This window comes from Podarcis gaigeae (assembly GCF_964106915.1).
Source record: "Podarcis gaigeae genome assembly, chromosome: 1".
In the NCBI taxonomy this organism is placed as follows: domain Eukaryota; kingdom Metazoa; phylum Chordata; class Lepidosauria; order Squamata; family Lacertidae; genus Podarcis; species Podarcis gaigeae.
The window spans coordinates 10,349,799-10,375,711 of record NC_139678.1 but is presented as its reverse complement, the minus strand read 5'-3'; the positions used below and the strand labels follow the sequence as shown (position 1 = coordinate 10,375,711).

At 41.7% G+C, this 25,913-nt stretch overlaps 1 protein-coding gene across 11 annotated transcripts in view; it reads left to right on the top strand.

The window, feature by feature from the left end:
- The window catches only part of PPP2R5E (protein phosphatase 2 regulatory subunit B'epsilon), a 96,310-nt gene that overhangs the window by 53,141 nt on the left and 17,256 nt on the right, over positions 1 to 25,913 (top strand). For all 11 annotated transcript variants that reach the window (XM_083735009.1, XM_083735004.1, XM_083735008.1 and 8 more), the window contains 5 exons: positions 7,951 to 8,147; positions 20,374 to 20,475; positions 23,256 to 23,348; positions 24,841 to 24,971; positions 25,620 to 25,679. In XM_083735009.1, coding sequence (XP_083591135.1) covers positions 7,951 to 8,147; positions 20,374 to 20,475; positions 23,256 to 23,348; positions 24,841 to 24,971; positions 25,620 to 25,679 — 583 coding nt within the window. The remainder of the gene's footprint in view (positions 1 to 7,950; positions 8,148 to 20,373; positions 20,476 to 23,255; positions 23,349 to 24,840; positions 24,972 to 25,619; positions 25,680 to 25,913) is intronic.

Genomic DNA, 25,913 nt, shown 5'->3' with positions numbered 1-25,913 from the left:
TGTGCCACTACTCTATATTTCAAAATAGTAAATGACATTAAAGTGCTGCGTGAGAGAAGAAGCACATTGTATACAGTAGGGTGAGTCAGATTTTAAAGCAACAGTGGATTTGCAGTGTTATTTCACCTGAAAGAAGACAGGAAATAAGATACCAGAAGAGGATACAAGTAGTTCTTGGAATTGAAGTGGGAGTGTGTTGGTAGAGTGTCAGGTTTCAAGGCCAGCATCAAAACCTTGGATTTAAAAAATATATATCCCTAAACTGAGAAAGCAGAATGTGCTAATCTGGTTCCCTTGGTGACCGATAACATCAAAACAGAACATAAAATAAAGCTAACCTGGGGGCCGTAATAAGAAAGATCCCTACTGCAAACAGTCATATATTTGAAGTGAATGTTTTGCATTGCTTTCTACTTGGTGACCGAGGAAAATAGTTGTGGGGAGGGAAATAAATTTAAAGTGGAATTAGCAATCCCAAAGCTGTGTTGTGCATCTGCTACAAAAAATAAAAATGCATATGTTGACTGCAGTTGAAAAGGAATTAGAATTGTTTTTGAGATGGGGGTAAACCCCCCCCCCCGCAAGAATGGGAAAGGAAGGGGGAAATGCTGTAGTGACATGAAAGGTCAAACGTTTCTGGTATCTCTTGCGCTAGATTTATAATGCCCTAACTGCAGAATGTATGGCAGCTTTTTAATCTTGTCTCATGACAGTCTATAAATACCTGGGTTTGGAGCTTCTTCATGCTGTTGTCTAAAAACCTTTGGCTCTACCCTAACCACAGTCTTGAAAAAAACGGAAACCTTTCCTTTGATCCAGTCTCCTGTGAAGATTTGAGAGATATCCTCCAATGCGAGACAAAAAAGATCCTGTGAAAGGAAAAGTGAATATAGGAATGTAAGTGATCGGAGGAAAAATAAAGACCTAAAATATTAAGCCGACTGCAGCAAATAGTATTTATTCTAAATATTTATGTTATGCTTTTTGAACTGCTCAAATGAGCTTGCAGCCAAAATTAAAAATAATAGTCAGCAATAGAAATATACTATAATTAATGGCACAACCAGTGAAGCAGCATAACAACAAAGGAGGAAGGAAAAAAGATGTCTGAATAATCATTCTCCCTTTGATAGAATATACAAGAGTATATTCAACTCTTGAAGTTGCATTCCATCATGAGTTCCTTTGGTGCCTCCAAATCTCTGTAACTGTGCTAATTAAATGTTGTAACTTTGAGCATTCTGTGGCTCAGTTAAGTTTCTGATGAGCAAGACTGGCATGTTGACAGGTGCAGGGTGTTTTTCTTGCATAGACTTTTCTGGGGCGGTTTTTCTGGAAACATTTCTCAGTTTTTGCTGTGGTTTTTAGGAAACTGTTAGGTCAAGGGGAACACCTAGTGTGTTTTCATCTAAGTGTTGTGCAACATATTTGTAGTTTGGGTTTTTGTTGTTTTTTTAGAACCATTTTTGTGACCAGTATTATTCAATAGAATTTCATAATGGTGTGGATCTGCGCATGCTCAGCACGAATCTGTTGCAAATGAAGTTTAAATGGAGGAAGGGAGTCTTGAATGGAATATTGAGTGGAGTGAGAATGAGAATCAGACTATATGAGAGACAGAAAAGGGTGGCGACAGGGCAATATATATGAAATAGTATATTCTGTTTATTTTGGGAGCAATAATAGAGGCCCTCTTGTTACGAGTAAATGGGCTGAGTTGTATCAGTGGCAATAGGTTCTACAGCAGGGGTCAGCAACCTTTTTCAACCGTGGGCCTGTCCACTGTCCCTCAGACCATGTGGGGGGCCGGATTGTATTTTGGGGGGAAAAATGAACAAATTCCTTTTAAAAAAAGAGATATTTATTAAAGTTTTCAATATTAATACAATAAAAAAGTCAAAAAAATATAACAAAAATACAAAAACAAAAAATATTTAAAAACACACAAAGTTTCACTAACTTACTTTTCATTAACTTATTTCCCAGACCTCCTCGTACCTCCCTTTTTTGTATTCCAATTCAATTGTTAGTTCAGCAAATCCTTATCAATAAGTTTTAACCTGCTTCTAAACCTTTTTTCCATATTCTCTTAAAACATTACAGCTGGAAACCGCTTAATTTCTATCCGACATCATTCTAACATTCATTAATTTTGCAATATTTCTGTAGTCTTTCAATTTCTTCCAATCTTCTTTCGCTGACTCTTCTCCCTGGTCTCGGATTCTGCCGGTCATTTCTGCCAGTCCCATATCACCTTCATCTGCCATTCTTCCAGAGTGGGTAGATCCTGTGTCTTCCAGTACTTCGCAATGAGTATTCTTGCTGCTGTTGTAGCATACATAAAGTTCTATCCTTCTTTGACACCAATTGGCCGACCATGCCCAGGAGAAAGGCCTCTGGTTTCTTCTGGAAGGTATATTTAAATACCTTTTTCAGAAAAAATGAACAAATTCCTATGCCCCACAAATAACCCAGAGATGCATGTTAAATAAAAGGACACATTCTACTCATGTAAAAACATGATGATTTCCGGACTGTCCGTGGGCCGGATTTAGATGGTGATTGGGCCGCATCCGGCCCCTGGGCCTTAGGTTGCCTACCCCTGTTCTACAGCTTACAGTCTGAAAATGGTTTAATGGATTGATTTGCATGGTGGTCCATGCAGCATTTGGGGTACAGAGGATAAGAATGGCTTGATCCCGTGTGCTGGTAGTGAGCCTGCTGGGAAAGAGAGTCTGGGAAACTTTCCTTCCACAAACTACTTTAATTTATCTTGGTATCCAAGCCATTATCAGCTTTATCTATTTTTGCATCTGTTGATTCTTGAGAGCTATAGAACTGCCATGTTACACGAGCGATATCTACTCATTCTTTGTGTTTGTGCTTCCCCTATGGGTGATCTCAGCTCCTCCAGAACTGAGACCTGCTACAGTTTCACAAAGTGCCTGCATATAGTGTGGAGATTGCTGTGCTAACATGAGCTTCAGTAGCCTCAGTCTGCATTGCCTCTTTTGACCCAGAGGCAGAGGTTGAAGGACTTACGAAGTGTCTTGCAGAAATTGAGATCCAGCTGAATGCCAGCTGACTTAAGCTCTGCTATTTCAGCTCACAGAGAAAGCACTTCAGGATTATGAAGGAGCCTAAACTGCTTTAGGTATGTTTTGGACGAGAACACATGTCAAAGCCCGATAGCAATCTTTCTGTGCACTAAGTTGTATTTGACACTCTGTTCCAGGTACCTTATTTATCTGAGGTATGCTTCTAAACAATAAAAGAGACTTGTAAAATAGGCCTGGCTGGTGTCTACCTTTATAATGTTTTTGGTACCAGACAGAAAAGTTCTTAATCACCCAGGCTTCTTAAATTGTTGTAAATTTAAGTTTTCTGTTTTAAGGATTTTATCCTTTGTTGTCACTTGTATTGTGACATAATGGTTGTACAACAGACGCAGGTGGTGCTGTGGTCTAAACCACCGAACCTCTTGAGCGTGCCGGTTGTAAGGTTGGCAGTTAGAATCTGCGCGATAGGGTGAGCTCCCGTTGCTCTGTCCCAGCTCCTGCCAACCTAGCAGTTTAAAAGCATACCAGCGCAAGTAGATAAAGTGCTCTGGCTTCTGTCACGGTGTCCTGTTGTGCCAGAAGCAGTTTAGTCATGCTGGCCACATGACCCGGAAAAGCCCTCTGCGGACAAACGCTGGCTCCCTCGGTCTGAAAGCAGAGATGAGCGTTGCACCCCACAGTCGAATTTGACTGGACTTAACCATCCAGGGGTCCTTTACCTACCTTTACCAGTGGTTGTACAACACCCTAAAGTCCTAAAAGAAAGAAAAGTAGTATATTTATGTTTTAAATAAACAACATCTTACTGAGCTCATGCATTCAGAAGAGAAAAGACAGTTCTGCATTGCAGGGGTTGGACTACATGACCCTTTGGTCTCCTCCAACTCTGCAGTCCTATGATTCTATGACACTTTTTTCTGGATATCGTATTTTTGGCAGCCTTAAACTTAAGAACCCGTTAGTAAATAAGGATATAGAACCCACCCAAAGAGGCAGGACACTTCTTGGATCTCTTAAGGTTCCTAGAAATCCTGATGTATCCAACTGAAAAGGCCTTAGATGTGCCAGAGAGCAAACACCACCAGTCCCAGGCCAAAGTCTAGCGGATGGCTTTATTTGGCTCACTAGTGCTGAAACATGCTGCTCTTTTTATTGTTTTGCTTTTTTTGTTAGTCAATCAAAGTGCTCAGTGAGCAGAAGAGCAGGATATAAATATCAATGATTATAATAATTAAGGCATCCGGTGATAAATGACTTTCTGCAGTTTTGCAGGCGACAGTTGCTAGGCAGGGCAGAGTACCCATGGACCAGCTTTGATGTGCCACTTTTATCTTCTGCTCTTCCACTCACTATAATATTTGAAAATGTGGAAGCAGCTATCGTTGTTTGTGCCAGTAGCCTTGAAATTTGCTTTTCACCCAGCTTGGTTTAATCCAGGGGTGGGGAACCTTTTCTGGGCAGAGGGCCAAGTCTTTATCTCTCCTGCCTCTGACAAGGGTGCCCACCTGTCAACCCACCTGAGCTGATAATGACATCAGATTGTGCTTCTATTTAAAGTCCCAATTGAAGTGAACTGTGGGGCTTCTAACCCTCTGCAAGAATTCTTCTTGGTTTGAATGAAAAGTGCGGTGGGGGTTGTTTGTGCGGCTAATTTAAAGTCCTTTGTACACATCCCTGGAGCAAACTGCTGAGGTTTGAAGAAGTTTGTGGGGGTGTGGGGGGTGTTGTTGAATGCATACTCCAATCTGCTTATTAGTTCATGGGCAGATGGGAGTTTACATTCAAAGGTCCTCCACTTCTTCAAACTTCCATGGTTTGAAGAAGAAACATGGGGAGTAGGGATGTTGCAGTTACGTTCCAATCCGCCCATCAGCTGATAGGTCAGGTGGGAGCGCACTTGCTGGATCCAAGGAGCATTCCAGGAAGCAACCAGAAACATTGAGCTGCTGATCATTCCTTTAAACTCCCATTCTTATCCATCCCACACTTGATGTTGTGGGGGGGCATGACTTCCTGAAATGGACCTCACGGGTCACGTTTTGCCCATGGGCCAGAGTCACCATTGGTACAGACGTACCTTGGAAGTCGAACAGAATCTATTCCGGAAGTTAGTTCGACTTCCAAAACATTTGACTTCCAAGGTGCGACTTCCATTTGGCTGCAAGAGTGTCCAATCTGAAGCTGTGCTGAACGTTCGGCTTCCTGAAATCATTCACAAACCAAAACAATCACTTCCGGTTTTCGATTATTTGGGAGTCAAAACGTTCGAGTTTACAGGCGTTCGGCTTCCAAGGTTCCACTGTATAAATCTGTTAAATTTCATCATGCCTAGCTTTTCTCTCCTCATCCACCCCTTCTCAGTTTCTTTTGCTTACCATCTGGCCTGCAGAAAAGTTCCAGACAAGTTGAAAGATTGCTCAATACACGATTTTTGAAAGTTAAAAATCTACTTAAAAGTAATGCTCTACTGTTGTTTTTATTTGTTCTTTCTCTTCTGTTTGTGACTCAGTCACAAAGCACTTAAAGCAGCGACACATTGAATTAGGCAGTGGAATAACTCCTAATGCAGGAAAGCAAAATTCTTGCACTCACAGTGTAAACCTATTTAGTGACAGTGTCTGTAGAGAAGCAGAGACAGTGATAGTTTCCTATCTTGCAGCATGTGAATTGTGGAGTCTGACATAAATGTAAGCCTACCAATCAGTGTGGGTCAGTCTGGAGTGGGCATGCTGTCTGTGTCCAGTCAGGGAAGAAATTGGAGCATGCAAGGGGAGAAAGGAGCATGCAACGCCAAGGCTTGGAGCAGACATTCAAGTTTTGGTTTGGCTATTATTAGATACATGGTGTTGAATGGAAAAAATATACTATGCCACAAAACTCCTATATATTTTTATTTTGTTTCCAACTAAAATTTGGAATCCAGAACTTCCTACTAGAAAGCGAAAATTGTCATCTTATTTTGTATGTATTGGGTGAGAGTCTGAAGATAAACAGCCTTGTTTAAGACTGCAAAATGTGTACCCGTTGAAGCATTGCTTTAAAATACAATTTTTGGGGTGTCCCCCCCCTTGTTTTGCGATGCTGTTTAAACATTGTGAATAAAGCTGCTGCTCCTAATCAAACTGCAGGGTAGAGGAGAAATCCTTTTCCTTTGCTTGGTGTCTGCTGTTCAAATAAAGCTCAGTGTTTGTTCTTGTGACTTGCCCATTATTATTAGCCCCCTGGGTACTTGAGATTAATCTACATTTTATGCATTTCCTTTGAAAATGTGTAACAGCGTAACTAACTTGCCACTGTGAATAAAATGGAAACCGTCAACTGTTCTGAGGAGATTTATGATGACTTGCCACATTCATGGTTACCTTCATACAATATTTTGAGTCAAACATTGATTCAGTTTGAGCCAAAAAATCCAAAAGGCTTGTGTATACAGGTCCACCCCCCGCTTATGCACAGGTTACCTTACGGGCTCCTGTGCGCATAAGCAAAAATCGCCAAAGTCGAGAGCACCCTCTAAAAAGCCTCTAAACACCTGTCTTTTCCTGCTCTCCAGCTCTCTCCCCCCTCTCTGGGGCAGCTGGAGGCTGGGGGACGTGCATGAAAGTGGCTGCTGCGCTGCTGTGTGTGTCAGCTGCTAGGCGGGGAGGCTGAGCAGCCTAAACAGAGCCCTGCTGCACCCCCAATCTCTTTGGGGCTTCCTTCACCCTCAATGAAGTCCTCTTTGGGTTCTGGGAGGGGTCTCCTTGCGAGCCACAAGGACTCTCCAGCCCTCTCCTGCCATTTCCTGGTTTAAATCTATTTATTTCCCAGTGCCGCACATAGATGCAGACATTCACAAATTGATCATGTGCCAGGGGGTGGGGCACACACCTGTATATGGTTTAAAGCCTTATAAATTATATATATTACTTACACTGAGATCCTCTTCCGAGTGTCTTCTGGTGGTTCCCTCAAGTGAAGTTACAGGGAACCAGGCAGAGGGCCTTCTCAGCAGTGGCACCTTCCCTTTGGAACACCCTCCCATCAGATATCAAGTAGATAAAGAGCTACACAACTTTTAGAAGACACTTGAAGTCAGCCCTGTTTAGGGAAGTTTTTTAAGTTTGATGTTTTATAATGTTTTTAATATTCTGTTGGGAGCCACCCAGAGTGGCTGGGGAAACCCAGCCAGATGGGCAGGGTATAAATATAGTAGTAGTAGTAGTAGTAGTAGTAGTAGTAGTAGTAACAACAACAACAACAACAACCTATTAAATACTTACACATGTATGGTGAGGAGAGCATTGAGTGTTGTAGTATTATGCTTTTAAAAGATTTACTTGTGCATCTGATATGCTACTAGGAAAGTAAAATGTTGGGGTTTTTTTAGCCTTTTCTCATCCAGAATAAACTCAAATATATGCAATATTTTTTTAAATAAAAGCTAAACTTGCCCAACTCCCCATTCCCAGATTTCTGTGCAGTTTTCGGAGAAATTATAATGTTATTAGTTGAAAATACAAGTGACAACTGTTGTAATAAAATTTGAGCCAGTTTCTTGGTCCCAGTCTTAATATGCCTGTGAACAAATAAAAAGTGCTATTTTACTATTTGAGCTGTTTGTGATATTCTACTGGCGCTAGATGGAAATTAAAGAACTTGGTTCTATTGAAGGACTAAGGCTGCCAGATTGCCTTTTGCCTGCTTGGGCTTATTTATGAAACCATGGATATATTACTAGTTGATGATTTAGTATCCAACATATCAGTCTCTGAAAAGCATAATTGTTCATATAGTTTCTTTTTTTACAGATATTCAATGGCCATTGCTGCTTTTATTGTCCTTTTGAAGCATGATTTGTTTTATGCAGGAATGTTAAGACTAACACAGGCTTTCCTTTTTTCCTTTCCAGACGTTCCAACTTCAGAGCAACCTGAGTTGTTCCTAAAGAAACTTCAGCAGTGCTGTGTCATTTTTGACTTCATGGACACACTTTCTGATCTTAAAATGAAAGAATACAAGCGTTCAACTCTTAATGAACTTGTGGATTACATTACAATAAGCAGAGGCTGTTTGACAGAGCAGACTTACCCTGAAGTAGTTAGAATGGTAAGTTTTATCACAAACACTTTATAAATCAAGATAGTGCTAGCTGGTATGTGTGCTCAATAAAACATTGGAGTTTGCATGATGGATATTGCTGTAAAGCCTTTCAAATGCAAAATGGGGAAGACAACTTTACTTCTGGTAATTCACAATATGAGATGCAGCCAATTTTATTATGTCTGCTCAAAATGCAGTGGGTGGGTTGGGATCACAGAAGACTCAGGAGGTTTTGTATTCCTTATTTTGTTTAAATACAGGTCTTTCAAATGTTGGGCTTCTTAGCTGTGGTTCAGAACCCTTCTATACAATGTTCAAAAGTTGTGCAGTGTTTTGATGTTAGGGGAAATGCCATTTTACATATGCGACATTAAAATGCTTTAAAGTTATGGATTTTAAATAGTTATTTGGATAGCACCTAGCACTGTCTTACTAATTGTATTGATTTTTCAAATGGCGAGGGGCCTTTTACAACTTGGCGTGCAGTGAAAGATGGAGGAGCCATCAGAGTCTATGTTGAGATTGCAAAGCACTTTGTGAATAATTTTTTTTACATCTGTTCAGACTTGAACTGCAGTTGTGTGTGGAGTGTGCCGAATGTGTCTTTAACACAGTCTTTATCAGGTTTCTGTGCCTACTTTTATTTGACTAGAGGAAATGGACGAAATTCTTTGAGAGATATGCTTGATCCTTTCCCTTTCCTGGCTGACAAAGACAGGAAGGCTGAAATTATCTGTCTGGGCAACCTTGAGAGAAGGTTCCGTGCCTTCTGTTCTCAAGAAGGCAGTGATGTGCCCTTTGATGAAGCTATCGTTTTACTCAAACAGACTGGGAAATTGTCTAGTCTTGAGTACTGGAGTCTTAGGCTAGGTAGTTGTGTATTGTGTTTACCCAGCTTCAAATTTACCTGCATGGGAGCTCATTGTCTAGATTTCAGTCTGGTTTTATGCAGAATTTTGCAACAGAAATGGTTTTGGTTGCCGTAATGGACATCTTGTACTGAGAAACACAAATCTGCCTAGTTTTATTTTAAAGCCACCCCATTTAGTCGTCGTGATCACATTTTGTGGTATTGAATTCCATAGTTTAACAGTGCATGGTGTGAAGTACTTCCTTTCGTCTTCCAACATTAAGCTTGCATTGGCTGTCCCCAGCTTCTAGCGTTTTGAGATAGAGAGAAAAACCTCTCTCTGTTAATTTTATCTCCAGCTTACATAATTGTATACACATCTATCATTTCCCTCCTTACTGCTTTTTTTTAAACTAAAAAGCCTAATGATCCCTAAGATGGAATTTGCCTTTTTCACAGCTTCTGCACAGTGGGGTCCACATCTTCATTGAGCTATCTACTTTGACCCCAAGGTCTTTCCCCTGCTTCTTCACTTGTCAGTTCAGACTCTATTAATATATGAGGATTTATTGTCCCCTTGTGCATCACTTTACACTTGCTTATTCTCCAGGTTCTCTCTCAATTTCTTAGCTCAGGATACCAGATGAAAACAGTCCCCCACCCAAATTTGGAACGGTGGTTACGCCAACAGGAAACCCGTTTCATCTACATGTTCAACTCTGTTCATCTGGGGGGATTGAATTCTGAGTTAGATTTTCATTGTTTTATTTAATTTCATTATGTGCCATGATCCACTGACTGGATGGGGTACTGTTTTCATCTGGTTGTCAGGCATTCTTGCTGTTAATGTTATGCTGTATCTTTAATTTCCCTTACAGTATATTAGTTTCACCTGTGGCTAACTATATTATATTCTTTACAATTTGTTACCAGCATCAGTGACTACAGTATCATATGAGCACTGATCCAGAGCATATTTTCTACAGCGTTTATATTTACTTACATGTAAGATTGGGTAGATGGGACGCAGGTGGCGCTGTGGGTTAAAGCCTCAGCGCCTAGGACTTGCCGATCGAAAGGTCGGCGGTTCGAATCCCTGCGGCGGGGTGCGCTCCCGCTGCTCGGTCCCAGCGCCTGCCAACCTAGCAGTTCGAAAGCACCTCCGGGTGCAAGTAGATAAATAGGGACCGCTTACCAGCGGGAAGGTAAACGGCGTTTCCGTGTGCGGCTCTGGCGCGCCAGAGCAGCGATGTCACGCTGGCCACGTGACCCGGAAGTGTCTCCGGACAGCGCTGGCCCCCGGCCTCTTAAGTGAGATGGGCGCACAACCCCAGAGTCTGTCAAGACTGGCCCGTACGGGCAGGGGTACCTTTACCTTTACCTTTAAGATTGGGTATGTGTCTTAGTTGTATATATTGTATTATGCATTTTATTTTATACAGACGCAGGTTTCATCGCATGTATATTGTAATTTTGTTAAGAAATTGTTAAGAAATTGAACTGCATCCTTCTCATATTCTTACAAGTCTGGCTGATGAAGCATTGAACGAAACAGATTGGTTATCCGGAAACTCTGTTCCAGCGATATTTGGTGACAGATTATGTATATATCGAACTTTTGAATTATTCTACCGCGACTGGTGAAGAAGATTTAGAGACTTTAGTTGCAATTTCTGATCATTTGTATTAGTCTATAAATAGTATTTAGTGCCATTGTTATTGGCAATCGTGTTGTGTTATTTTGTTCAGCTTGTCTATATTGCAACACAGAGCTCAGGGATGGATGGCAGGTAGTGATGACTGCAGAGTACTTGGAGTCAGAGTTTGTACTGCAGAGTTTGGCAGGTAGATAATAATGGCAAGCATGCAGCATTTGCTCAGTGTCAAGCATCAGAATCTAGGTTGGAAGGGAGGAAACCTGTAGTGTTGATTCAGTCATGGCCTGAAACTTCCAGAGGGCTGAAATACACAGGTGTGTGTTCCAGTTCCCACCTCCCTGATGGGAGATCAACTTGCATGTAAGGGACAGTGCTTCCATATTGGGGCTTGCGTGCCATTGTTACTGGGAAATAGCTGAATGAATTTCTGAAAAGGGATAGTAGATATCTGAGGATGTTGGCAAACAAACCTCAGAAGCAATGGATCAAAGAAGCAGAGTTCGAACTGGTGGTTCTTTGTTGGTAGAAGTATCTGCCAAAAAGACTGCCCCAGTTGCTGCTTCTTAAATGTGGTCCTGGGAAAGGGAATTTGCCCTTCTGAAGCAGAGGTGCCCATGTCTTGGTCCTTGGTCACAGTATTTTTAAAAAATGTTTTAGGATAACATAGATGGGAAACATTGGTTTATCCTTAGCTGCTGTGACTGAACAGTGTAAAAGATTAAATAAAGTTGAAAGTGTTGTGAGGAATATTTGTTTAAGTTGGTCATTGGTGAAGGGGCTGTTTAGATTGAAGTTGCATTAATAAGATATGTGTATTGCATCCCAGCAACATCCAATTTCCCTGTGCCATGCTTATGGGAAGCATAAAATGTTCATGCTCTAGTGCTTGATATATATGCATCCTTCAGGTTTAACTAAAATCTGACAGAGCTGATTTTATTAATGAGATATGTGTAGGCAAAATGTAAGGTATGATTCAGTTAACTAATTGGCAGCTTTATCTCGGGGGTTGTGCTGTAAAAAAAGTGATGCTGGTTTGGTGGTATAATTTCTATGGTACTCGTGAATCTCGCTGTTCTTAAAAGCGAAGTAGACAGACTGCTGTGGAAAACCCTGCATTGCCAATCCCAGTCAGCTACCACATGCTGCAGTTTTGATTTTGTTTTCCCTTCAGATCTCATCTGTCCTCTCTGCTGCCTTACCTTTCTAGCTGAGCAGTCCCTGTCTTTCATTATGACACCAGTGGCAATTTTTATCCTTGGAAATGCACCATCCTTTCAGTTTAACACTCACTAGATTCATTGTCACAGTTCTGCATTGTTAAAAATTTAATTGGTAGGCTCCCATATTTTAAAGAAGTGGGGCTTAGTCACTGGGAAAATCTTGATCTTTCCATAATGTCTGATATGCAGGGCTATGTATAGTGTGCATTCACTTCTTCTGTTCTAAAGAGCCTCAGAATGTGCAGTAAGAATTAATATATAATATGTACATTTGCAGTATAGCTCCTTATTCTGCACATTTCCATCTCCTTGCAAGATTCACAGAGTCAGTGGCATTGGCGCTCTTGCAGTGAGACATATGGTGGTAGAAGACTGCTGCATGGAGATAGGGTTTAAATGGCTAGTAAGATCAGGACAAGCACGTCAAAGTGCAAGTAGATAAATAGGTACCGCTCCAGCGGGAAGGTAAACGGCGTTTCGGTGCGCTGCTCTGGTTTGCCAGAAGCGGCTTAGTTATGCTGGCCACATGACCTGGAAGCTGTACGCCGGCTCCCTCGGCCAATAAAGCAAGATGAGCGCCGCAACCCCAGAGTCGGTCACGACTGGACCTAATAGTCAGGGTCCCTTTACCTTTACCTTTAAGATCAGGACAGCAGGATATTTTGGCTTTATGGAAGGACAGAGGGCTTTCTTTAGTGCCTGGGGTGTTACCCATGAGGGACCATCCGAGACCAGGCATTGCCCACACATTCCCAGGCTTTTATCTGCTTCCATAAAGACTAGAAATTTGGTTTAATTTTTCTTACTTGGATTCAGATACCTACTGCTGAATTATGTGTCAGATACTTGATGTTTTAATTATAAAGAACTGAAATCCAGTAGAAGAGCAGTTGGTCTAGTTTGTTATAAAGCATTTGATGACAAAGCAAATATAGAAATTTAATAAATAAAACAATTACTATCTATGTCCCTTTAAACGGTGTGTGTGGGGATATTGTTTTTGTTTGCTACTATGTCTTGCTGATCGGAAGGTTGGTGGTTCGAATCCCCGCAACGGGGTGAGCTCCTGTTGCTTGGTCCCTGTTCCTGCCAACCTGGCAGTTTAAAAGCACGGCAAAGTGCAAGTAGATAAATAGATACCGCTCCAGTGGGAAGGTAAATGGCATTTCTGTACGCTGCTCTGGTTCGCCAGAAGTGGCTTAGTCATGCTGGCCGCATGACCCGGAAGCTGTACACTGGCTCCCTTGGCCAATAAAGCGAGATGAGCGCTGCAACCCCGGAGTCGTCCATGACTGGACGTAATGGTCAGGGGTCCCTTTACCTTTATGTTAGGTATTTTTGTGTTTTTACATTGTAACCCTCTCTGTGATCCTTGAATGGAGGGTGGCATAGAAATTGTATAAATAAACAACATTCTGCTAAATCATATTAGAAGCTCGAACTTAATTTTGCACTGTCGTAGCTGGTTCTGCTTCTAGCCTTTATGTAACCTCACCCCTGTTGAGAGCATAGTGGTGCTGCCCTAGTGTGGGATCATGAATCTGCTCACAGTGCCACAGGATGCGATGTTCTGCTCCACAGTATTCATCGCATGGTCTCATTCTGATCCAGTGACACAATGACTTATTGTCGTTAGCTTGCCTATGTGATGTACCACCATGATGGAAAAGCTCTTTTGCTGATTTGTTTGCTGTTGATTATATAAGCCCCCTGATGAAACTCCAAGCTTTCTCAATGAACTTGGGGAAATAGTTGCATTAAGGGAGGGTTGTAAGCCCTAGGAAATGTATATTCCTTTGATATGAAAACATCTTGGTGAGGAGCTTGCCCCAGGCTTTTAGTCTTACTCAGCTTAGGAAGAACAGGGAGGAGGTCTGAGGCTGCGCCAATGTCCTGCTCTCCTTGAACACTCCTGCAAGGGTGCCATTTATCCTTAAGGGGAAATTAATTTTGTATGTTGAAGACTAGTGACAGTGTAAGAACCTGTGGAGCTGAACACTTAGGAGAATAGAGAAAGTGGTGTGTGTGTGTGTGTGTGTGTGTGTGTGAGAGAGAGAGAGAGAGAGAGAGGGGGAATGAACGAATATATTTGGAAACAGGTTGCCGGGGGAGTTAGATCTCAATGAATATAGGAACATTTATGGTTCTGTTTTTGAAAAAAACCTACTGTTTGAACAGAACCACTTAAAACATAGTTAAGAATTAAACCTTTCAGAGTTCTGGAAACTGACACAAGCATTGATTACGAATAGTTGTAAGTGTGACTGTCACTCATATCATCATGGCTGCCTGCATATTGCCATCACTTGCCGTTGTAGAGCAGAACAAGTAAAAATTGTGTTTCCCACACTGAACCAGTCCCCTGTAACAGCTGTTTTATATTGATAAACGTTGAAGCAGGTCTGAGCAGGTGGCTGTTTCATTTAAAGCATAAATATTTTGCAAGGTTTAAGGACATTAGAAGATGATAGCTCTAAAACGGCATCCTTACGTTGTATTTTTGTTTGTTGCTTACTCTGGAATAAATTATATTACAGTGGATGATGACTGTTATTACAGTGTATATCTAATGTACACAAGTTGTATGGTTAAAACCTGTCTGGCTTGTGTTAGTATTGCATCTTTAATGTGTTGTTGGTTTACTGTACTTTTTCTACAAATCTTAATGGCAGCTGTAAAAGACACAAAATAAGAGGAAATGTCCTTTTATGGACCAGGAGTACGTTAAATAGCAGGAAACAGAGTAGGGTTAACTGGACATTTCTCTGAATGGAGAAGATAGAAGGTGGAGTTTCTGAAAGATTGGTATTGGAACTTGTGCTTTTCAATTTGTTGAAAAGGAGTGAGCAGTGAGATGACCAAGTTTTATGATGGTACTAAATTGTTAAAAAAGATTGTGCAGAGCTTGCAAAGGACCTCTCCAAACCAAGTGAATGGGTGGTAAAATGACAAATACAAATCGCCACATAGACGCTTATGGGGTCTGAACTGGAGGTGACTTACCAGGAACAAGACCATGGGGCCATAGTGAATGAAGATGTCAACCCCATGTGCAGCAGCTGTGAAAAGGGCAAATTCCATACTAAAGATAATTGGGAAAGGAATTGAAAACAAAACTGCTGATACAACATTTCTCTTATACAAATCTGTGGTGTGACCTCATTTGGAATAATGTGTAAAGTTCTGGTTGCTTCACATGCAAAAGGAAATTGCAGGGTTAGAAAAGATCTAATTATGGGCAACCAAAATGATCAAGGGGATAGGGCAGCTCCTCTATGAGGAGACGTTGCAGCACGTGGGACCTTTTAGCCGAGGAAAAATGGGAGTAAGAGGTGACACAATAGAAGTTTATAAAATCATGCATGGTGTGGAGAAAGGGGATAGATAGATAAATGCTGCTAAATACTAGTTTCTGGGAATGGCAGGAGGAGAGAGTGCTATTACACTCATGCCCTTCTTGCATGCTTCCCATGGGCATCTATCTGGTTAACCAGTTTGAGAACAGGATGCTGGGCCAGATGAGCCATTAGCCTGATTCAGCAAGCTTTTCTTCTCTTCGTACTCCTTGAATGCTATCCAGCTAAGTCAGCTAAGTCATAAGTAGTTCCACTGAAGTCCATTGATTCAAGTAGTTCAATGAGTATAACTAACATTGTTTGTTTGTTCCTTGATTAAATTTGTACCCTGCTCTTCCTTTTATACGAGCCCATGGCGAATACCACCCCTTCACGTTCCTGAACTTCAGCCATACGTTCTCACTGGAGGATTTATAGTATTTTAAAAATAATAATTTAGAACACATCACTATATTCTGCTATAATAATTCTTTTGACATGTTTTTAGTCCATGTTTATATAAGCTTTGCCAAACATCAAGGCTGAAAATGAAGTAGTGTGGAAATTTTGTGTGTGTGTGTGTGTGTGTGTGTGTGTGTGTGTGTGTAATTTGAGTATGGGTGTCCCATATACTTGCAAAAAGGTATACATAATAAATATTTAATTTATGAAACACATGAGGCATCTTGAAACAATTTTACAATACAATGAAAGATACAGAACAGTTAAAAGCAAGTGCATATAAAAACAGTTTTAAAAAGCAGCTATAAAAAAATAAATATGGGGTCTAAAAGCCAAGAGAAAGAGGCAGTTAGTTGTCTGATAGCAATGGGAAGGTGTTCCGGAGGTTTGGTTCTGCCAGACTAAAGGGCTGATTCTGGCATGGACCTACAGATAGACTGATATCTGCCAGACCTCTACTACAGAACACAGTGATCAGTTAGGTATGTAGAGGATCAGACAATCTTTTGGGTATCCTGGTACCCAGCTGTATAGGGTTAGTACACCAATATCAGTATCTTGAACCTAGCCAAATGGCAGCCAATGCAGTTCCTTTATCAGTGGCACAATGCGATGGTGATATTCTGCTCCAGTGAGCAACCCAGCCACTGGGTTTTGTGCTGGCTGCAGCTTCTGGGTCAGCTTCAAGGGCCTCTCTACCTATAACATGTTGCAACAATGCAGTCTGGATGTTACCAGTCCATGGGCCTGCAGCGCTGAAACAATCCAGAATCACCTGCAGCAGCCTGACCAAGTGAAGTTGGTAGAAGGCACTCCTAAATATATATAAATATCATAATGTTACAAAAAAAGGCAATAGCCAGTTCCTAATAGCCTCTTTATCAGGTTTGACTGTTTACCATTGAGTTCTGTAGGACAAATAAGTGACCTGTAGTTGGCAGCACTGTTACAGGAGGGGCGATGTTGCTGGCGTTCATAAATAAATTTCCACGCCTCCTTTCTACCATATAAGTGAATGCCTGGGGTTCATTCATGTAGAAAAGCTAATTTTAGAGCTGCAAACAGCTTCTTGTGCTTTCATCCCCTTCAACTATGTACATGCAACACCTCTTCGCTTCAGTTTTGATTAAGGGGGTCTATTAGAAAGCCACTGCACAAGTAATACTAAAAACAGCCTTGCAAATAAGCTTGCAAAAGTTAGTAGCCTGCTGGGGACTAGCCAAGTAGCCTTAAGGGGCTGTGGGAAAGGGAACAGCCCATTTGGTTTCTAGCCTAGATGTTATCCATTCCTCTTGCCTGCCTGCAGTTTCTCATTGGCTACCAGGCTGGTGCTTAGATAAGACTGCACTATGATTTTTATACTGTGGGTTAAACCACAGAGCCTAGGAGTTGCCGATCAGAAGGTCGGCAGTTCAAATCCCCGCAACGGGGTGAGCTCCCGTTGCTCGGTCCCTGCTCCTGCCAACCTAGCAGTTCGAAAGCAGGTCAGAGTGCAAGTAGATAAATAGGTACCACTCCGGCGGGAAGGTAAACGGCGTTTCCGTGTGCTGCTCTGGTTCGCCAGAAGCGGCTTAGTCATGCTGGCCACATGACCTGGAAGCTGTACGCCGGCTCCCTCGGCCAATAAAGTGAGATGAGTGCCGCAACCCCAGAGTCGGTCACGACTGGACCTAATGGTCAGGGGTCCCTTTACCTTTACCACTTTTAAAAGAAATCAGCCACTTGTTACTGTGCGGCACATAACAGGGGAGTGGCCCCCTTCAGTTAAATTTTATATTCTTCAGAAATGTGGTGTTAGAAGGTGTATGTCTGAACCCACATACATGTTCACCCCAGTGTTTGACATTCCCCAGGCCCATTTTGCTATTGGCGCAGGTCCAGTTGCGGCTACATGGAGATTCCTGGGCACCTGGTTGGCTACCGCAGTCTAAAAAAACCTGCCTTTTAGTCCACAGTTAATAACATTTCCATTTCCGCTGTTTCTCCTCCTTGCATACTGAGACAAGTGAATTGTTGTAAAAGCAAGCTAGAGTCAAGCAATGTAGTTGAGATCGTAGAGTCATCTAGTTCAACCCCCTGGCAAATAGACATTCCGTTGTGGTGAACGTAACCTAGGTTTAAGGTGCCGTCTGGCACCCAGCTTATATATCTGAGTTTCTCACACTGGTTCCCCACATGTGTAGCCCCACACTGAGAGGAATGGAACTTTTTGCATGGAGTCAGGATGTGTGTCTTTTAAGAACGTGTGTATTCTTTTAACTCTGCTGCCTACTAAACAACTTGTCACACCAGGAAATAGGGGAAATTATTGCTTATAAGACAGAAATGGAAGAGATTATGAATTTTCATTACGACTGTTCTTTCAAGGGTAAGATGGAATGAAGTATAAATCAGAGAAGTAAAGATAGCTACTTTTCCATACAACTATTTCGTTGCCTGCCTACTTCTACAAGTATTTCCTCAGAAGAGATTGGGTTCAATCTTAAGAAAGAATGCACAGGGTTGTATCTTTTGTGCGTACAGTGATGATACGCTATTGAAAAGCCATTGTTGTAATAAGGTGTAATTGAACATCCCAATGTGCTGCTGCTGTTCTGTAATTACACTGCAGAAGTGTTGGTGCTAGTAAAGGAGGACCCCCCCCCAATGCAAATAGCAGCTTCAAAGAACCAATTTTCATCAGGACCAACGCAGGGGATGAAAGAGTTTTACTTCGCCTTTCTGCCAGCTGGGTGCCTTCGTAATGATCAGCCCACACTCTGTGACTTCTGTTTGCGTTTTGACCTGTAGGAAGGACTCTGTGAATTGAAAACAGAGACGTTATATGCACTTTTGTTATCCATGAAAATCTTTCAGTAAATATAAAATAATAAATTATTATTATTATTATTATTATTATTATTATTATTATTATTATTATTACCCATGCATGGCTACTTTGGCTCTCCAGTCGCTTTCAGGTATATTGTTCTTCAGTCCCAGCACAAGTGATCAATTTTCTATTTGCGTGGCCAGATGGAATCATTGATTTTCTTGAAGTTATTTATGTAGCTGCCACAATATGTATAGTGTTCTTCTCTACTATTATGCAGCAAAATGTGTGAAATCCAAAGTATCTTTGGCGGAACTAACACTTGGCATTTGTATAACTGTTAGGAGTGGTGGAAGTGCTTTACATACATTATCGTTACATTCGCACCATACATCTAAAGCACTCATATCACTTTAACAGTCATGGCTTCCCCTAAGAATCATGAGAACCGTGGTTCATTCAGGGTGCTGGGAATTGTAGCTTTGTGAGGGGGTCTTGTAACAAGGCTCACCACCCTTAATAAACTACAGTTCCCAGGATTTTTTCAAGGGAAGCCCATGATGGTTAAAGTGGTGTAAGAGTGCATTAAACGTGTGGTGTGGATGTGACCTATCTCCACCCTTACAACATCATTGTAAGGTAAGTCAGTGTCTACCTATTGTAGCATGTGCTGGGGAGGAACTGGGGGTGAGGGGGGTTGAGTTTGAGAGATGGTATCTTGTATAAAAGGCACTCAATGAGTTTGTGGAAGAAGCAAGATTTAAACTGAGGGATCTCTGCCACTTTGGCTAAATTAGATTGTACAGGTCAACCCTTTGATCTATTGCTCAAATTAGATGAATAGCATAAATAGACTCTCTGAATGATCACTGCTACTAGGTGTTAATTTTAGAACAAAATATAAACAGATAATCTCTTAGGAAACCTGCACCAAAGGCAAGTTTAAATCAGTTGTTTGGTATCTGTTGCTAATAGACTGATCTCTCACTATGAAACACCATGTGATGGAAGTATATATTGGTGCATAACAAATATTTTAGTAAAAGTCAGCATCCTTTTTTCTAGGATTATATCAAAATGCACCCTCTTGTGGCGAGAAAAGAAAACACTAAGTACAAAACCTCTTTATTTCCTGCTTAATCTTTCTCAGCAATTTTAAAGTCTAGTCTAATGTGTGAGAGAAAGCTCGAATTATTGAAATGATTCTGTTTCATGTAAGCGAACTGGAATATTGAAATGCATTAGGAGGAGATGACAATTAGGCACTGTTGTATAAAGTTTCAGACTTGGGCTATGGATGACTAAGTTCATTTCCCTTCTTAATTGTGAGCCTTAATGACCTTGGACAAGGTGCTGTTTTTTTTTGGCTATCATCTAACAAGGTGCTTGTGAGAATAAAATGCTCCTGCTCCTTCCTGATAGATTGCTCTGTTAGGCTTGATCTGCGCAGTGTAAAGAAAGGGAGCAGGTTGAGGCTGCGTTGTCACGTGATGTGGGCCTCGTGAGGTGTAGCCATAGCAGGGCACATTTTCATTTCTTGGAATATGAGCTATGCTTTGTGTCCAGAGTATTTTCAGAGGGAGATGCTAGTTAGCTTAGAGGAGTCACATAGTTTTTTCTTCTCTCTAGAGCTGGTAGTAGGTGCTCCCTGCTTTCATTCCAAGGATAAAACGGAGGTAAGAAATGATTAGTGCAATTTGGAAACCATAAAGTGCCATATACATTGTTCTTATCTAAGAATAATCTGCTAGCGAAATGCATTATATCAATTTATGGAGTCATTGGGCAATTTTTATCAATTTGTGAATGCACTCTAATTCTTCTGATTGCCTTGCCCTGTAATCTTGATGAGAGAGAGAGCAGCCTTTAATTGTGTTTGTTCAATTTCCTAGGTTTCTTGCAATATATTCCGAACACTTCCTCCTAGCGATAGCAATGAGTTTGATCCAGAAGAAGATGAACCCACCCTTGAGGCGTCATGGCCACATTTACAGGTGATTTTATTCTTTTAATTTTTTTATTTTAGAATTAAAATCAAGCACACCAACTTACCTGCTGGAAGGACCCTGAAATGGAACAGAATGCAAAATATTTTAAAAAATCAACAAAAATACAATTTGTTGTGATTAGATGGACCGGGGCGTGGGACGGGGATGGTTTGTGACAGTGTCCAGTTAGGATTAAGGTGATACGCCCTCCTGGGTTATGTCTTATAACTCCCCAGTAACCCAGCCTGGTGACTGTGGGACAGGATTGACCTTTTTAGCTCTGTACCCACATATGGACCAGACCAGACCTAAGGCCAATTTAGTCCAATATTTTGTTTTCACAGTGGCTATCTAGATGCTTATAAGGGGCCTTCAAGCAGGACAGGAACTCTCCAGCACCCTCCCCACAGAATAGTAGATTGTTACAGGCTGCAGCAAAGTTCTTTTTGGGGAGAAGGAAGCAAACTCCCTGTAACTGATGGCCCCCTGTCCAACGGCAGGACCTGATAACTTCCCTTTGCTCTGCCTAGAAGCCTCCAGTAGCCCATGACCCTCTGGCTGGTTCAGGGGACCAAAGCTTACTTCTCCTTTCTGCTGCAGGTCCAGTGCAACATTTAAGGATTCAGTCAGTGCTTAACTTCAAAGTTTTGGAGTTGCCACCCTAATCCGAAGTTTTTATTTTTTAAACTAAGTGTGTACAAGCATCTCTCTTTGTACACCGCCTCATTTTTGCTGCTTTGTAAACAGGCATGCTATTGCATTTACCTGAAATGTTCACACAAAACAAAGTTAGAAACCAAGAAGTCTTAGCAGTATCTAATCTACGTTGCCTTAGTCTCAAATGACTTTAAACTTCTGTTTCTCAGCTGATGTGCACTTTTCTGTATATAGCTTGCCCTGGCCATGTGAGGACAGCAGAAATCTTTAGTTTGACACTATCATAATAGCTGTTGCCATTTATTTTGGGCACTGTATACCCACATGACAGGTTCTGTGCTGTTAGTTTTGATAAACTTCAGGTCTCTTTCACTTTCTGGTTCCCTTTGAAAATTGTGTTCAGATTCTCTACGCAGAATAGTAAGTGTGCCATATTACAGATGAATGTATATAGATAAATACAGATTTAGTGATTTTAAATTCTATAGTTAGCTTCGCATTCTGTTCAGTATGAATATTGATTTTTATAAAAGGGACTAGGAAACACCATTTAAAATAGTTTCCTAGGAAATACAGAGGCGCATTGAGGGGAAGCAGCTGTAGGCTCCAGCTTTCAGTCCTCTAGCAGCTTATATTTAGCTAGGCAGAATACATTGAGCCACACCTTATGATGGTCTTGAACTTCTAAAACCAGTTTCACACAGATTTTAATAAATACCAGTGTTATCGCTTCCTTTCCACTCTTCATGGAACTAATGGCCCTGGCCACTTGCTTTCCGCTAAAAAGATGCAGGCTTTGTGTACAAAGTGCCTGGGGTTCAATCCAGGTAGGACTGGGAATGCCCCCTTTATGAAAGCTAGTGCCTGCTGGGGTAAACCTGTGATGAGATTTAGTGAAAGGAAGCTTCATGTGCTCCTGCTTACGTGCAAACCTGGGCAACGGTAGCCTAGTAGCACACCCACCCCAGTTCTTCAGGAGAGAACAATTAATTGCGAAGTAGCAGGCTGTATAATCCTTTCCTTGCCCCAAATGGTGCCACACGGTGTTTTTTCACCCCACAGGGTTATAAATGCCCACACATTTTAAACCTCACGGGGGGAAGGTTGCCTGGCATGGTGACTTGGAGTGAGGAAACAGGGCAGAGAAGGACTTAAGTGCCCCTTCAATCCACTGATTCCCTCCCTATCAGTTCTACAAAGTGGAAAGGGCTGTCGGGCATGTTTACGTGTAACCCGCAGTCAGGCCCTATGGGGTGGAGAAGGAGAGAGTGCGGGCACACAAATGCCTTCCATGCAGGAGGCAGTCATCTCTCCCCCCCTCAAACAAGTTTGAAGAATCCAAATTAAAACACATTATTCTGCATCAGACATCTGTGTTGTAGTTGAATGCTCCCAAACGCTTTCTAATTACCATTAAATGTTTCACCAACATAATAATTGCTTTATTTTATATGATTTCAAGAGTCTGGAGGGCAGAGGAATGCTGATTATACCCCTGGGAGCTTTGGCAAGCCAGTGCAAAAGAATTCATGATGCCTGCTCTTAGCATGAGCTGCAGTTCTTCTGATGGCAGCTAAATAAAAAGAATTAATGGGCACTCGGCTTATGCCACTCTAGGCTATATGAACACAGGAAAATAACACATTATTTATTAAGTTAAATTGGATATATATCCCGCCCTATCCTGAGTAGGTATGAGTGGCAGTGGTAATATTTAACTATATGTGTGGGCCTGTGTCTCTGAAAAGGGCCTATGGGGGGGGAAGAGACCATATAAATAAACCAAGGAAGGGTGGGACAGGAGATAGGGGGAGATGGGGAAACAGTTTTATCAAGGTGGTTGTGAACATAACTTTTTTTTAAAAAAAAGATGTTTGGTTCAGCAACAGTCTCCCCACACATGCAGAACAATGAACTCCTCTGCGCAGTGGGAGGGAGGGCAGCAGATTGGAAAACAGTCACTTGAACCACATAGACGATGGGCACATAGAGGATGTCTTTATCTACCTACCGTTGTCCCTCTCTTGCCTCTCTTTAAATACGGAAGCAGAATAATAATTTACTGTTTCGTTCTGTAGAAATGCAGCACGCATTAACACATTACTAAATTGTGTTGTGATTTATTGCAGCTTGTATATGAATTTTTCATACGATTTTTGGAAAGCCAAGAATTCCAGCCCAGCATTGCCAAAAAATACATAGATCAGAAATTTGTACTACAGGTAAGGAGGTCTGCTCTCTTCGAAGCTCATGAGAGTATTTGTAATGCTAACTTTTATTTTTTTAAAAAACACAAAAACCTGTAGGTTGATTACTGGAGTTTCTGTAAGTCTGAGAGACTTAAAAAAACCAGCTGCATTCAGAAGCTGTCAGTGGAATGTGTGAAGGCAATTATGAAATACTACAACTTAAATTTGGGAGAAGATGACATTAAATGTTTGGCACTAAGAAGGAGCTAACTTTGCATGAGAGAGAATGTCACACAGCCATCTCCTGAAACAATTATCAATCTTCCTCCACCTTATGGATAAAATTCCATGGTGCAAAAGGCTTGAACCAGCCCCTCCCTGTTAGATCTTGCCAAGGAGTAAGCAATATACTAGTCCATCAGTGCTTGGGAAGTAAGGCTTATATGCAATTTGGTCCTTCTGTTCATGGGCAGATTCTTTGATCCAGCAAAGGTTTCTGTGAAGAGGAAGGAAGAGAGAGGTGATTGCCATACATTCTCCCTTCTCTCTGCAGCCCCTTGTATCCACACCAGATCTGCTTCCGAGAGTTTGGATACCCTTTGGGTTTGAAAATAGCCAGGCGCATTTTGCACCTGGCTATCGGCCACTTGCGACCAAGCACAGATGCCCGAGCTCCAGGATGACAACTGGTATCTCCACCATCTGGAGGTGCAAACCTGAGGAAGCTTGGATCTGGACTGTTTTCACACACTAATGCCCCTTCCTGTAGAATTCTATCAGTTATATTTTCTCTGCACAGTCGGAATGAATTTCAGGAACCAAAATGGGTTTTTTTCTTGTGCAGCCTGAGCAGGAGCAGTGAACAGTGTTCTAGTTAGTTGCTGTTGCTTGTCTTCACTTATCCCATTCCACTGCTGTGCTCACAGTTGTGAAGAATATTCTTACGTTATGAATGTGTTACCATCAAGAAAAAGAGGTAGAAGCAGGCCAGTATATATGCGGACAGTCCCTGGATAAAGTGACTTTTCTTCTTTAAGTTCTCAGAGCTCTTAACCTAGCTCAAGGGTGTCATCTGAAATAGCCAGAGAATCAATCAAATCAGCCCATCATTTGAAAAATAAGACTTTCGAGCTGTCTTGCCCCAAAATGGCAACTAGACATTCTGGTTTGGCGACTGCAACCTTGGTTTAAATAGCCATTTGGCCCCTAGCTTATATATCGGAATTTCTAACACTGCTCTGGAACAGTGCTGGGAGCTGTATTGGAGGAAGGGGACATTTGCAGAAACATCCCCCCCCCACCCCGTTCATGGAAGCTTCCACTGGATCAAAGAGCCTTCTGTGAAGGTTATTGGTAGGGATCCATTAATCAGACAGAAGGTCAGAATTCACAATGGACAATTTGGCTGTGGAATGAAGAAGTATGGTCAGATAAAGCGAATTCAGAAATGCAGATGTTAGAGACAGGCTCGATTTCTGAGCTGTTGGTTTCATTTTGATTTCATTTTGACCCCCCCCCCCCCCAGCTTCTGGAACTGTTTGACAGCGAAGATCCTCGTGAGCGGGACTACCTAAAAACAGTCTTACACAGAATTTATGGAAAGTTCCTTGGTCTTAGAGCATTTATCAGGAAACAGATTAACAATATTTTTCTACGGTAAGTGTGGGTTTGTTTGTTTTTAAAAAGAAAACTGTTTATGTACTGTATTCTTTGCTTTATAAGACGCACTTTTCCCCTCCTAAAAAGTAAGTGGAGATGTGTGTGCGTCTTATGGAGCGAATGCAGGCTGCGCAGCTATCCCAGAAGCCAGAACAGTGAGAGGGATCGCTGCGCAGTGCTCCCTCTTGCCGTTCTAGCTTCTGGCTTAGCCCGTATGTTGCTTTCCCCACCTCCCGGAAAAGCCCCCAAGAGCCGCCCTTCTCCCTCCTTGGGGAAAAGCCCCCAAAAGCCGCACACACACTCCACGCGGCTCGTGAAAGGGAGCGCTAAGCAGAGCCTGGGATGCATACAGGCTCTGCTCAGTGCTCCCTTTAAAGAATTTTTTTCCCTTGCATTTCCCCTCTAAAAACTAGGTGCGTCTTATGGTCAGGTGCATCTTACGGAGTGAAAAATACGGTATTTTCATCCCTGTAGGTTTGTATGCCCACAATATATTTTTTAATGTGTTGTGTTTTTAAACTGTAAACCACCCATGTACACTAGAAGGGCAGGCTAGAAATTTCCAAGTAAATAAATACTTAATCTGTGCAATTTGTGTCTGTGCAATTTGCTTAATTATTTAATGTATGTAATTTGTTTGGGCAGGTTTGTTTATGAAACTGAACACTTCAATGGTGTAGCTGAACTGCTGGAAATATTAGGAAGGTAAATAAAGTTTCGTTTTAAGGGCTGACCTCACCTACGACACTCCTTCTATGTGATGACAAACTTGTGCGAAAAAGGTTATCTTAAATTTACTGACGGCCCAAAATGTTTCTGTGGAAGAAACCTCACTAGCAGTTGAACTGGCTTCCAGATAAGGGTGCTTGTGATAGTAAACACATGGCCCAACTTTCAATTTCCCAAAATGAGGGGTGTTAAAAAGTTGTAACATGACTT